At 36.5% G+C, this 15,452-nt stretch overlaps 1 protein-coding gene across 3 annotated transcripts in view; it reads right to left on the bottom strand.

Moving 5' to 3' along the window:
- The window catches only part of COL25A1 (collagen type XXV alpha 1 chain), a 467,999-nt gene that overhangs the window by 88,971 nt on the left and 363,576 nt on the right, over positions 1-15,452 (bottom strand). For all 3 annotated transcript variants that reach the window (XM_045995538.1, XM_045995543.1, XM_045995552.1), the window contains exons 11-12: positions 12,348-12,374; positions 10,262-10,306 (exon numbers count right to left, since the gene is read on the bottom strand). In XM_045995538.1, coding sequence (XP_045851494.1) covers positions 10,262-10,306; positions 12,348-12,374 — 72 coding nt within the window. The remainder of the gene's footprint in view (positions 1-10,261; positions 10,307-12,347; positions 12,375-15,452) is intronic.

Raw genomic sequence — 15,452 nt, 5'->3', positions numbered from 1 at the left:
GAGTGCCACGAGGGGCAAGATGCCTTGAATGAGCAGAACTTTCATGGCTTCCAAGGGGTGAGCCCCACCAGAAATCTCAGGGAAGGATGGCTAAGAGCAATAAAGGCTGCTCTAGTTGTGCCTGTAGGTACAGAAACTGGGGCCTTCTACGTATTTCCCTACATTCTTCCATCTGCTCTTTCCTGCACCCCAAGTGCCTCGGGGGCGGGTGGCAAACAGGAGGTGGGGCTGGTTATATTAATTATCATGTCATCTAAAGTTCCCACAAGACCCTTTCAGAGCATACGCATGCCATCATTTACCTTACGAACTCACCCTAACATCTGCTCTTCCCTAAGAAGAAGCACTCACAAAACAGTGAATTATTTTAGGTGAAAGGACCCAAGCCAGTCATTCTTAACAAAGAAGCACATTCAGAGAATAACGTTCCAGAGAGAAATACCTACAAACAGGAGATGTAAGATCAGAGCCCAGCCCTTCCTATTCCCCATTTTGTATGTCTTCTATTTGAGCAACTTGTGTCTAAAAGAAACCTCATTCATTTTTATTATGTTTCTTTTCTGTTTAACTTGAGCATGAAAGAGGAAAGTGGCTTCAGGAAGCCTCCAGTCTAATCTCAGGTTTTCCACCTCTGGTCTTGTGACATAGAGCAAATTGCTCAAGTTTCTATGGGGCTCAGTTTTCCTTCTCTGAAGTGTGTGGGAGTAGATTAAATACTTGCCTTCTCTTCACTCTAAAGGACTAAGATGCAGTTTTATTATTGTTTTAAATAGGAACTTAGAAAATTTTATTGAACTCACGATACCTACATAATATTAATATTATTATTAATTTGTTATTATAAATAACAAATATATAATATATATAATAAATATATATTTATATATAAATATATAATAAATATATGTAATAAATATATAATTTGTTATTATAAATTATTAAAATTTGTTGCTGTTGCTGGACTCAAGATGTCACCTGGGGATTCCTTATTCCTCAGACACTGATTAAACTCAGCTCAGAGCCCAATTTCACAGGTGAAGGAAGTTAAGAGTTCAGGGCTCCCCGGCCCCCTCTGCTGGGGTTCATCGTGGTTTTGTCCCAGACCAGTTCAGATGGGTCAGTCAGTTCTCTTCACCAGTTGCCTCCAAACCCCAACTCTTCCCAGGCCTTCTGTAAGTTCAGAATATGGTGTTCCTGGGACGGTCTCACATCACAGAGCAGGAAGTTTTCCTCAATTGCTAGCTTCCACCTCAACTTTCTGTCTCCTCTCCTCTCTCCTAGACCACCCTGGGCACTCAGCTTTACTCTCTCTTACGTAAAGCAATTTAGTAGTTTCTAAAAGGCTTCTGCTTGCATGCCCAGTCTCCTTTTCTACCTCCTTGCCTACAGGCAGAGGAGTCTTTGTAACTTGGCAAAAGAAAAACCAGAAAACCTGGGCATTTGGGTTTGGTTCTATGTCAGAGAATCCGGCGTCCTGTAGAAGGCTCTGTCTTGTTTATCTAATCAGCAAAATCCCTCCCTAAAATTACAATCTCTCTGTCCATACCGGTAATACGAACGCTAATGAGTAGAAAGTTGATAGGTCTATCAGCCAGGAGTGTAATAAAAACATTCTGTTTCAGATAATCTACTGAAATGGGTCTTAATCTGATTAAAGCAGTAACTAAACTGAACCTAGTAATCAAACCTTCATTATTCATTTTTTTTAAGTACAAATGTTTAAAAATGTAAAATAAGTAAACATAGCAGTTTTATCAATAATATTATGGCACGGACTCTCTCAGAAATACGCCTGCGAGTTATGACTGTTTATTTCAGTTTTTGTTCTGCTAAGAAATGTAACAGAAATGTACAAAATATGATTTGAACAAAGAAATTCAAATGCAAAAAGATAACAGAATTTAGTGGTCACAGGAAATAGCTAAATTGCATTAATTTGGGCAAAATTTACATTAATGAGAATTATGTGCCTTGAGTACACCCCTAATCTTTGAAGGTCTGGGTAGAAGTCCACATGGATGACTCTACCTTCCACCCCATAGTGCTAATATCCTCTCTTCCTCTTCCCAACCCGTCCTCTTCTTTACCAGAAAGGGCCTTGCAGGCTGCATGTGAACCTCACAGCCTGCAAGCTTTGCCCACAGCTCCCCACCAACAGGTTTAGGGGTGTGGTTGTTCGTGGGACTATGGACCTGCAGAAGAGGCCAATACAAGCACTAGAAGCAGAATCAGGACACGTGAGGCAGAAATTCTTGGGTCGTGGACCGAGGATGTGATCAAGAAATGGGGAAACTGGGCTTTGAGTAGTCATGCCTCCTTGGCCCTCACTCTGTGGGGAGGGTTATACCGTAGGAGGGACAGAGGAGGCATCATGAGAAGCACTGCTTGCCTGGGTCTAAGGGAAATGCTATCCAGTATCACCTTTGTAAGTAATTTATAAAAGGTACCAAAATGAGCAAAAACCAACCAGAGAGCATGGTGTCATAGAGGACTGTCTTTTCTGTATGTATACAGAAATTGTTCACCATGTACATGCTTGTGGGGGAGAGAAGATTGAGAACAAAGACATGTTTTAGGAAACTATAATCAAAGTAGTTCTGTTAAGTATTCTAGGACTTGCAACATAACACGCCCTTGATAATATATTGACTTTTTTAAAGTTTTAAAGCCCAGCTAATTTCTTCTTTCCTAAAGCATAGTCCTTAATGATAAATCTATGTACAGTTTGATAAATTATTTTTTTCTCTTGAGAAGAGAATGTGCCTAATTATTAATAGAAATGTTAAATGGTTATATCCAGCTGGAAAAATTCTAAAGATCAGTGAAGAGTATTAGAAAGAAATAATAGTTATTACTAACATTTGTTTATACACCCAGGAGGCTTCTGAGTCATGAAGTTATTAATGCTCCTAGTACAGAAAGGAACATAGTCTGTTCTTATTTAATATTGTAAGAATATTTAACATTTTAATAAAATTAAATTCGTTACTTTGTTTTTCCTGATTAAACTTTCAGATAAATATTTTAATCTTCATTTGATGAATGAAGACACTAAGGCTCAGAGAAGATAAATACCTTGCCCAAGGTCCTACAAATACTGAAAAGCAAAGCTAGGTTATTCTGAATTTAATATCCTCATTTTTTTTTTATAAAGACTTCAGTTAGTTTCTTTTTTTTTTTTTAAAGATTTTATTTACTTATTTGAGAGAGAGAGAGCGCGCAAGCATGAGAGGGGGAAGGTCAGAGAGAGAAGCAGACCCCTTGCTGAGCAGAGAGCCCAATACGGAACTCTGTCCTGAGATTCCAGGATCATGACCTGAGCTGAAGGCAGTCGCTCAACTAACTGAGCCACCCAGGCACCCTAAGATCCTCATTCTTAACGGTGGAAGCAGAGTCATGCACAGTGAGAACAAACTGCCTGGCTTTGAAGCTGAACTCTAATACAAACGCCTCGGTAACTCTGGGTAAAATATTTGTCCTTTCTGTACTCCCAGTTGCTCATTAATATAGTGGAGATGCTAGTTCCTCCTTTATAGGATTGCCATGAGGAATAAGTGAGCTAATATGCACACCACACTAAGGACAATACCTGATACTAAATGCTGAATACATACACCGCGCTTTTCTCTTCTCTGCAATGGGCAGAGAAGACAGAGAAGAGAATCCTAAAAGTAATTCAGTTTCTCATAAATTAACCCTTTTGATACTGTTTCACAGTTGGAAAATGATTATGATCTCTTGGCAGTGTGTTCTCATAACAAATGAATGGAATTGGGTAGATGCTAAACTGTTAGGATTGTCACAGTAAGTTATTTCATTGCAATGCCTCATATGTGTGTGTGTGTGTGTGTGTGTGTGTGTGTGTGTGTGTGTGTAAATTTATTTATTTATTTCAGAGAAAGACAGCATGGGGGCGGTTCATAAGCTTGGAGAAAAGGTAGACCATGATGAATACAGAAGCCCCATCATGATTGATAATAAGGTATTTTGGAAACCAAATTCTGAGAGCAAGCTTGTCTGTAATTTAATTTGTAAGTAGTACACCATAGTGGTAGTTTCTCTTCCTTCGCCAAATGCTGGCCACCTGTTGGGTCTCACCTAAGTCACCTATCTATTCAGAGAAGCATCACTTGGCATTACTTGCCTCTGCCCACCAGACTCTCTGCCACAGTCCTTAACAGAACTGTGACATAACAGGTTTTTGGTATAACTGCTCATCTAATGTCCCCATCCCCAGTTATGCTGGAAATTCCATGAGGACCAGGAGAGATGGTGCCTGGCACCCAGCAGTAAGGGCTGTATGGATGACTGAAAAAAATCAACAAGTCAATCAGTGGACACATTTATGGGAAGTTTTTTAAAAAGCTTTCCCAGGTTACATACACAATTGAATAAGATGTAATAAATCAGTATTTTTGTAATCCCTTCTAGAAAATATGGTGTTCTTTCAATTAAAATGGAAAATAAGGGGGCTTGATCTCATAAATCAAACACATTTGCTTTGTTTTGGGACAGTCTGTGAGCAGCTTGCCTTCTCTCACACCCTTCCCCCAGGAATCCCTTTCCCTCAACTTTTCATTCTTCCCACTCCCAATATTTTAGTAGAATGACGGAATTTAGTGGGATGATAACTATTATCAAATTCTATAGTAATATGCCTAAATGAAGTCAGGAGGAAAGTGGTTTAAAAAAATCTTTAATGTACTTCATTTATTTCAAGCCAACATTAAACTACCTCTTGTAACTAACTTTTCATTCCTCTCTAAAGGAGTGTAAAATTAATTACATACAGAATAGAAATATTGTTTGTCCCACTTAACAAGTAAAATTGAGTGAAAAGTCAAAAAAAAAAAAAAAAAAAAGAAAAGTCTCTTTAAGAGTAAGCATGCATGCAAAAATGCCTGAGAATGTATGAATCACACTTAGGGAAAAAGTGATTTGACTACATGAAATGTTCTGTAATAGGAGAATGATGATGTCTCTTTTAGAAGAAAGAACACATCCTATTATTATAGTTACTAGAAAAAAAAAGTCCTGTATTCTGAGAATTCTAATGCACATAACTGCTAACTTCAGAAGAGAGAAAAATTCATAAAAACAATTTGTCTCAACTTTAACCTGCAAAATGATTGAATTGCTGTAAGACAATTTCCCTGAACTATTAATTAATCTGGAATCAGAAATCAATCACTTCATTTACTCTATTTTTTCTTAAAGTCTAAAATCAGAAAGTCACAACTATATTGGATAAAAGGACCACTGAATATGTTCTGCTATAGGAAACTTCTAAGCTAACCAACCAGAAAACAAACAGAACTATACCATATTCAAATCCTTCAGGAATTGATTCAGAGCCAAGGAAGCCAAAGAAAAGAGGGTATTTAGTTGTTACAGTAAGTGAATCAAGAATAAAAAATATTGAGTTCACTGAACAGCACACTGAACAGACTTGAATAAACAGCTTGACCTTTGGAAGTCTGAGAGCTTCAATTTATCTGTTCTCTAAATACACTTACAATAAAAATGCCATTAGAAGTATGCTGTGAGGATTAATGTCAGTGAAGACCATGAGATCCACAGATAGGAGATGAAAAGGAATTCTAAATACCATAACTATAAACTAATTAAAATTTAATGTTCCTTAAAAATCACATAGCTATCTGGGATAGACTCGTAGATGATACGCTAACATCATTTTTTATTAGTAGATGATAACACTAGCATCATTTTTTATTGATATTATATATTGAAGTTTAAAAATAATAAATTTCATAAAATACTTGAAAAATCCATTAATAAGATCTTCTGATATTTGTCTTTTGCTTTGGAAATAATCCCTATGACTCTGGAGCCTCAGAAATACTCTAGCTTGCTGAGACAAAATAATTGGTTCTTAATCCTGAAAATATTTATTATTATTTTCATGGTAACAAACAGACAAGGGTGTTAAGTGCACCAGTTAGACTTTTAATGTACTCTGTCTCTGTCCCCAGATCTCTTCTTCAGTGCTATTTGCCCAGTGCTCTTATTCAAGTAAACTGTCATTGTGATGATTCATTTCTATGGGTGCTAATTAATGTGAAAATGTGGAGAGAGAAGAAAAATGTAAGGTTCTAATATCACTAATAAAAGTTGAGATTTTGAAAGTTCTGATACACACATATGAACAAAAATTATTTTTTTGTTATGTTTAGTTAGCCAGCATATAGTACATCATTAGTTTTTGATGTAGTATTCAAAGATTCATTAGTTGTGTACAACACATTGTGCTCATCACAACGCATGCCCCCCTTAATACCCATTACCCGGTTATCAAAAATTATAGACAGCAATTAATTTTGTCAAAGGAACAAAAGTTTAAAAGATAGTTTAAAAAGATGGTTTAAAAGATGGTTCTACCACAAAATTATTTTTAAAAGCTCCCACTTCTCCAGTATATCTGAGATGTAGGGTTTAATGGTCGAATATTTAGATATACACGTATATGTATGTATGTATAATATGTGTGTATCTCTTCATGTATGCATGTGGGTGTGTGAGAGAGAGAGACAGACAGAGAGGGATAATGAATAATGGGACGCAAACAAAATGCTAATTACCACCTTTAAACTAACAAGATCTATTGTTGAGAATTACAAAAGTTTGTGTCCAATACGATTAGCTAGGGAAGAAGAGGACAAATTTTCATACTTATAGGTAAGCCTTAGTATGAAATCCACCCTAATTGCTTTGGCTGCTGACAACAAATTAGAAATTATGGAAACAACAGCTTTCAGAAATGGAAACTGAGAACGCTAGAAGCCGGTTGAATGGAAAATGAGACCCAGGTGACTCTACCTCTTAGAGACTTAGAAATAAATAAGTGCATTCCCTGGTCTCATTTCACAAAGGAAATGTGAAAAGGGTCTTCCAAAGTCTGCCCATGAGATGGAAGAAAACTGAGCATCCTGACTCCAGGGCAGTGCTCTAGGGTGGGTGAGTGGGGAAAGAGCCAAGGGACAGAGAAACGTTTTATCTGTGTCATTTTGCATATTCGTGTTCTTCCTATCATGATTCAACTGGCTTCTCCTCCCTGCTTAAGAGTAAACCTAGGGCTCATTTGCTGAAACTCCTCCAGTGTGATACTATTCCCACAGACAGCAACATGTATTGAGCATCTGTAACATTGCCTTCACTTTACAGACATTATCTGGTTAATACAGCAAGGTCTGTATTTCTATTTTACACCTGAGCCTTAGAAACATATAACTTGCCCAAATGAGAACTGGGATCTGACCCATTCATTCTGTCTCTGACTATAGAGTCCACCACACATTTTCCCTCCATACCACACTGCCTTCCACATTTCACAGAAGAGGCTCAGGAGCCCTTTGTAGATTGTGATGCCAGAAAGAGCTAGATTGGGGTTCAATGCCATGGTACTGCTTATGTAAGTCCTCTCCTAATACAATCGGAAGAACTGGAAGACCATTACAAAATAATAAATGTTCAGATTAGCAGTCAAGGTGTCCCACATTTGAAGGAAAATTGTGTTAAAAAAAAAAAGTCACTACCAAGTTTATTGGCCAAAGCCAATCACCAATTTTGTCAATCTGAATGGATGGAAAACAAATAAAATACATTTAAAAAAATATTTTTCTTTCATTTTTTAAAGGAGAAAAATCTTTCTATTTTCTAGTTGTTATTCTGTTGTGTTTCTTCTGATGGCTAGAAAATCGTATTTTTTCTTAAGCATTATCTGAAAAATATTTTCTAAGCCACAAAAATATTTCTTTGGAAAAGTGAATTTGTAATGTGGGAAAAAAGTTTTCTTTTTCTTTTTTTAATATTTTATTTATTTATTTGACAGAGATCACAAGTAGGGAGAGAGGCAGGCAGAGAGAGAGAGAGGAGGAAGCAGGCTCCCCGCCAAGCAGAGAGCCCGATGCGGGGCTCGATCCCAGGACCCGGGGATCATGACCTGAGCGAAAGACAGAGGCTTTAACCCACTGAGCCACCCAGGTGCCCCTGAAAAAAGTTTTCTTAAAGAGAGTTTGAGGACATTTAGGTGCTTTAAAAAAATTATGTCACTGTAAGCTCTTGTCTTAGAAAAGCAAATTGTAGACATCCAAAACATATTTCATATGCTTAATTACAGAATTATTACTCTTTTTCCAGCTTTGTTTTTACTGTCTAAATGACTTGCTATTTCAGTGAAGGACTCATGGTTTTGCACTTTATTTTCCTAAAGGTAATATAGTAAATATTACAAATGTTAGATAATGACTAGTGTTAATAGAAATTTCATCCACAAAGTTTTAGGTTAGATTCTATGGAGTAGGAAAATCAATCGTAAACTACGTTTTGCTAATACCTTCATAAAAGTGTGAAATTATTTAGCTTCCCTAGGTCTTATAGAAAACACTTTAAAATGCCACAAAGATGTATAACAAGACATAAAACTGCAAATATTAACTATTTCCTTGAAATATAATTTAACCTTGGTGACTAGGACAAGAAAATGTCACATTCCTTTCTCTTGCTAAGGAAATTGCATATTTCCTTTGCAAAAATAAAGAATATGTAGTCTTCATAAACATGTATGTGACAGTTTTAAGGTTGTTTTGTTTCAGGTTAAAGGTTTCTATAAATTTTCATGATTGTCCCAAAGCTGAAAAAAGAAAAGAAGCAAAGAAGAAAGAGCAAAACATTAACCTTAAGGGTATAAGCTTTGTTCTTCACCAATGTTAAAAACATTTCTCTTATATCCATATCTGTCCTTTCAAAAATATTATCTTGACTTACATAACTTCAAAATCAATCTTAGAATGGGTATAATTCCAAAATTTTATGTATCCCTCCATGATCTACAATGCTCTAATAGAAAGTTAAGCTTTGACCTTTACCAGGATTTGTGAAGCAAACAGATATGCATTTTATTAAGTGGTAAACTGAGCAGTGACTTGGACAGTTCACTCCTGAGGAGTATTTGGTTTGTGGACTAATGGATACCATAAGCCTTGGTTGAGGACATCTCACTGGGAATTGAGTAATTGTGGAAGCACAGAGCCTTGTTTAAGATACAGATCGATCACATTTCCAGAATTTCACCAAAATAAAATGAAAGGAAAGTTTCATTGTAAGATCTCCCCTGTCATAAAGACATTTAATCCTCACATGGACCCTAATATGTGGAAATTGTTACTGCCTTCCTTTTACAAACGAAGAGACTGAGGCCAGAGAGTTCAGGACTTTGCCAAAATTCATGTGGCCTGTAAGTGGCAGACTCATGCTTTTTGCTAGCCCCTCTGTAGGTTTTAAATAGTGACTGTTAATTATCATCTTATTGGAGAAGAAAAGATGGACAGGATGGAAATGTCCCTAGCAGGTCTACTCTGTATGTCAATATTGGGCTCCTTATGATTTCAGAATTTTCTCCAGAGTGCACGGATTTAAAATTTTCCATTGAACGCAAGCTGATGGGCCACAGGCTTTTATACGGCTAATCCAAAAACCCTGTGTGAGACGTTTGAAGTCCCTAGCTCAGCCAGTCCCTGACTCCTTGTGGATAGGCTTTGTTAGCTGCCCCCATGGCTTTCCTGGTCTCTGCGAGGAAAAGATTGAAAAGCCAGTCAGCACTGTTGGGGAGCACAGAAGAGCAGCCCTACCTGTGGGAAGATGCTAGATACTTTGTCCAACCAGTAAATATGTTGCAGGAGTAAATGTAACCACACACATAGATATGTCTGTGTAGAGTTGTGGGGGTTTCTTATTTTATTCCCCCCTCATTAATAACAGTACAATAAAAGTGTACTACCAGAGCTTGGCAAGTCTATTTAAATCCTGATTTTTCTTAACAGTAAAAAGAGCTTGCTCCTAGGTTCAGAATATTTCAATAGGTTCCCTCTGTAAGAATAAACTTTTGTTAATGAGAGAAGTAGCTCATGTTACTTTTGCCATCCCAAGAATAAACTGGAGTGTATTTTGTTTATCACAATTGTGTTGAACACAACATTTTTCCTATTCTATGTATATTTATAAGAAAGATATAGTTGTATTCCTATAAAAATTATCAAAAGAAAATGGAAAATTTTCTAAGAGTTTCTATTTTATGCATCATTAAAAATTAAACTAGTTGGATCTTTTGCACCATAATTTCCCTACATTTCAAAAGTATATGTATTGTTTTTGTAAGAATATAAACTTTTTACTAACATTACTGACTAGAATGATTTTGTGATTTTAACCCTTTAAATGATCAGAAATAATCTATAGAACCTACCGTTTGACCATTCACCCCCGGAATTCCAGGTTCTCCAACAGAACCCTAAGAAGACACAGGATTAAATTAAGCAAATGAAATCACAAAATATTTCAATTTTAAATTTGTATATATTAATTATGTGGGCCATAACCTTACCTTGCTAAAACATGTGAGAAAGGTTAAGGTTTCAGATATATATATTCACAGAATTCAGATATATAGTAATGTAAGCAGATTCATCAAGCATTCCTAGAAACCATGGAGTTGAATTTAACCATATTTCTAAATATCCACTTAAACCTAATATGATTTTAAAGAAATTTACAGCATAAATTGGGATCCACAGCTCTCAGAAGACCACATGGCTCTACATTTTGGTGCTTTTAAGAAATAAACAGGCTTAGTTCCATCTGGGAAAGCCTAGCAGTAACAGTAACTCTTGCATTTCAAGTTTAAATGCCATAAAACAAAAGGTAATTAAAGTAACAACCACTTGTTCCACAATTAGTTAAAAAAAATGCACTCATGCTATAAACTCAAATTTGCTGTATTTGGAGCATTTTCCCCTGGACTTTCAGGGAGTACATTTAAGCCAGGAGAATGTGAATATGTCTCCAAAGACTAGAAAAGGTGTTACAAATGTTAAATACTGACTAGGAATAACACAACAGCACATCAAATATTAAGTTAAGTGTGTGTGTGTGTGTGTGTGTGTGTGTGTGTGTGTGGACACGTGGGCACATGCACACTGGGGTGATTATGAATGGTTGGATGTAGGTGGGGTGAACTGAGAATAAGAAAGCTAATAATCACCTGAGGAAAATCTATGACATTTACCTGAATATAGAAACATTAACAAATATTTTCAAATAGTGATGTCATTTCCCCTTTCAGGCTCTGGAGAAACCATTTTTAAATAAAATGTGTTTATTCTTTGTCTAGCCTAGAAAACAGATTTTTCTCAGTTCATGTATGAAATAAAATTTCTTTAATAATAATGGGAAAAAGTTTTTTTAATCAGTAAATACAAACCTAAAACTGCTCTAAAAGAGGAAGTCTCATAAAAATATAGTCACTATAAAAATATATACAGCCATTATATGCAAAATAAATTGAGATGGCCAGTTCCTTAGTGCTTTAGGTAATTATATTGAGTGGGTCATTAAATGACTTCCTGAAGCCTCAGGCAGTAATTTTACCCTGGTCGCATGTGGATTAGGGTAGCTTTACAATTTCACACCATGCTTAATAGAGACATTATTGCGAAGGACAAAGTGTTCTTATACACAAGTTGTCTCACAACTCATTGGCTTTGGACTTGGTTTTGTAGGATTGTATTTCAACAGATGGCACATGCCCAGCACTTGGGGGATTAAAAAGTCTCTATCTTTGATGGATTCCAAAGATAAAGAATAATCACTTTTCCACCTGTTGTAATGAAATTGTTTTCTTTAGTTTTCTGTAGGTTAAATATCCTTTTTCCCCCCATTGTGAGGTGGGAGTTGTAATAGGGAAGGGGGACTTAGCAATATTTTGTTGGCAAAAGGCCATCTACCTACTACTGATATATTTACTACTGTATACTGATGTAATTTTAGAAGTGCTAGACCACCTCCATCAGAATGTAATGGTGAATTCTGATGACTGGAAAATGACAATCAGGAAGTCATTTTTCAGATTACCTCACAAAGGGAAACACTTGTGGACCAATGGAATACAGTTACCAAACAACAAGTATATCTTCTGTTCTGATCCGTTCTGTGATCATTTGGTCATAATACTTGAGCAGGACCATGCAGTTGATCTGTAATGTCCTATGACCTTTCAAATTCTGAGCTTTGTCACAATGTTTTACCATTAAAAATTCAGTAACGTAAGGTTCGACAGAGAGCTTAAAAAGAGTTTACTCTGGATTTATTGGATTCCCTATAATGGAGTTGATTAGAAATCTAATGGCTTGCATTAAATGATTGTATTTTTAGAAAGGAGAATGCACAATCAAGATACTTCAGCATGGCTTACAGTAGCTATTTCTATTCACCTCTCATGCTAGCCATTAGGCAATGCAAGTATAATTACTTCCCCAGTACTGTTTATACTCTACCTTTTGTCCTGGAGGCCCCAGAGGACCCTAAAAAAAGAAAAAATTATTCAATTAACATAATAATGTAACCATTGAAACTTAAACGACCAATTAAAACTGTCCTAGTCTGCAAGGTTCTCTGTGCTGTGCAGAAATATGCTGATGTTTTTTGTATGCCAAGGAAAACGGAAATTATTGGTTGGAAGTACACAATAGGTCTTCTCTCTTGTTTTCTTTTGAAGAACATCAAGCATCTGTAGTAAGAGTCTGATTTTTTCCTTTCAAAAAAGAATGTTTGTGGTTCTGGTGCATCTGTTTCTTCAAATACCTGCAAATCCATCACCTCCATCTCATTCAGAAAGCTGGAGTTGTTGCTGCTAGAAACAGTGAAAATGCAAGGCAGTTCCCAGCAAGCAGCACGTTATGTGACTTCTGCATCTGCAAAACTTCAGTAAGCAGATTTGCAAAGGGAATCATTGAATAGCATGACAAAGGAACATATTTTGTTCGATTCTTCCTCTTATGAAATGTGGCCAACTGACTGGCACAAAAACTTGTTTACAAACTAGGGGATGCCAAGGTCAACTGTGGCACTAGGGTGTACCAGAAAAGGAAACAAAAGATGCTGTCAGTTGTCGATAACCTATGACACTGGGCACGTTGGAGGGGTTAGAATATTCAGGAAGATGGATGGGAATATTTACATACAAAATGGAAATATAGCAGTTCTGAGATTTAGCTGTTTTTCAACCACAAAGTCAGCATTGGGATTCTGTTGGCTTTATGTAGAATTAGATGCAGCTTTGGGATGGTGGAAAAGAGCACAAAGACATCCAGCTATAATTCTGTCTATTTTTACATAAAACATTGAGCATATTCCTACTAATTCTTTCAAAAATACTTTTAATGTTATATTTTAACAAAGTTATGCTTTATAAATGATGGTAAATGATAGTTTATGACTTGGTGTTAACTAGTTCTGTATTCCGTTACATCTAATGAATGGCTAACCTATTTTCAATGTGTGACATTTCAGTTAACCAGCATCTTAATTCATACTCTGTAACATTAAAGAAAGCATAGAGTGCACATTAGAGGGAGAATTGGTCATGCAGAATTTTTTATTAAAAATACACCACGTTTAGGACCATTCAGAGAATCTGTTCCTCATAAATTATTTTGTAATCCTCATAGGAAGACTAAGAATTTCCTCACAAAATCATCTTTAGGTTATTGAAAGTGCACAGTGCAACATCACTTTTCTGTGTTCCTTTTTTATTTACTCAACCAGCTAGCTTCTTAATGAGCTGGGTATCTGGCATATCTGCGTAGTCAGAGAGCCTTCCTTCCCATTTCACGCCTCCTATTTAAAATTCTCCCGAGTTAGATTTTGCAGAGAAAATAGAGGCTATCAGGTGTAAATTCCCTCACCATCATGTCTCTCATCAATCCAAACCCACATGGACCTCCTTCCTAGCCAGAGGGAGAATAGGCACCCCTCCTCTGCAGGCAGATACATCCAATAGACTCTGGAATCCATCCTTCCCTCTGTCCTTGGGGATCTTTCTCCATCAATTACCCCTGCATCTGTATCAGAGCCTCCTGCTTTCCACTAGTTCCTTCCCCTTAGCCCATAAACAGGTTTAATCATCTCTCACTTGAGTAAATTGTTTGGGAAGTGAATGGTAATGCTAAGTAAAGGCAGAATTTGGAACTTGTAGCGATGGGGGGAGCTGAAAGTCGAAGAAGACTTGGGTTTTATCGTGGTCTATGATTCCATTTGCCCCAGCGTCTCCAGGGCATTTCACTTCTTAAAATGTTGATGTTAGGAAGGAAATCATATAACAAAAAGTACATTAATTCAATGTTTAGACTGAGAATGGATATGTGCAATTTGAAAAGGTTTGTTTCCATTTAAACCTAACCTTGCCACTTGAAAAAAGATTGTGCAGCACAATTGAGTTTTTCACTGCATTGATGGATAACTCAGGAAGGGAATATTTCATTGAAAAATCAGAGCAAATTTGAAATCAAGTGTTTTAACTAGCACCTAACGTTTCTGTATTTTCTAACTTGGTCTCTGTTGCATGACCACATTAAAGTAAAGATTTAGAAAGAATACCCATAACTGTGAAATCTACAAAATTATATTGCCTATTTTAACACAATATTTCATGAAAATCAAAGGAAAGCTATAGAGAAAATAGATACAAAATTTTTCTTCATGGTTAGGAAACTACTTCTATTTTTGCTAAACTCTAAAAATAAAAGCAGTTTTAAAGATGTAACATTAACTTTGAATTGTGGATACAAGTCTTGTGGATTATTCAGAACTATGTTGCCAAGGATATATTCTCAGCTACCAAAAATGTGCATACGGTCCTTTGATCTCACTGGCAGGAAAAATGGTAGCAAGCCAAGGATAGTGTCATCTGTTACTAGCAGGGAAGTGGGAATTGACTGGAGTTGGATAGAAGGCACAGACATACATTTAAGTACACACACACACACACACACACACACGCACACACACACACAACCCAAATTGTTACTTTGCTGATCAAGATCTTGCTTATATGTGTGTTTTGAGTGTCCTTCGATTAATAAACCCATTATACACCTATGACATTGTGGTCATTAAACTCAAGTTTACAAATGAAAGCTTCACTGCTCAAAAATTGACTTTAGGGGCTCCTGGGTGGCTGTCAGTTAAGCATCCGGCTTTGGGTCAGGTCATGATCCCAGGGTCTGGGGATGGGGCCCAACATTGGGTTTCCTACTCAGCAGAGAACCTGCTTCTCCACCTCCTGCTCCCCTCGCTTGTGCTCTCTCTATCAAATAAACCAATAAAATCTCCTTAAAAAATTGATTTTGAAGTTAGAGTATGTTATGACCAATTGATTAAGATATTTACATTTGACTAGTTTTGTGGCTTCTATGTAACCATTCATTAACCTATCTAATCCTCTTAAATTTATTTATATTTTCAGCCTGTTCAAAAGTCATTACGAATAATGACTCAGATGAACAATGTCGTAAGTTCACTACTCATTGGTCACATCAGTGCCTTTATTATTCCCAAAATTAAAGCCAATTGTTCTAGTGTTGTAAGATTTCTAAAATAAT

The sequence above is a fragment of the Meles meles genome, chromosome 2 (genome assembly GCF_922984935.1).
Source record: "Meles meles chromosome 2, mMelMel3.1 paternal haplotype, whole genome shotgun sequence".
NCBI classification, from domain to species: domain Eukaryota; kingdom Metazoa; phylum Chordata; class Mammalia; order Carnivora; family Mustelidae; genus Meles; species Meles meles.
The sequence above is the reverse complement of the archived record's forward strand: the minus strand, read 5'-3'. Positions and strand labels throughout refer to the sequence as shown.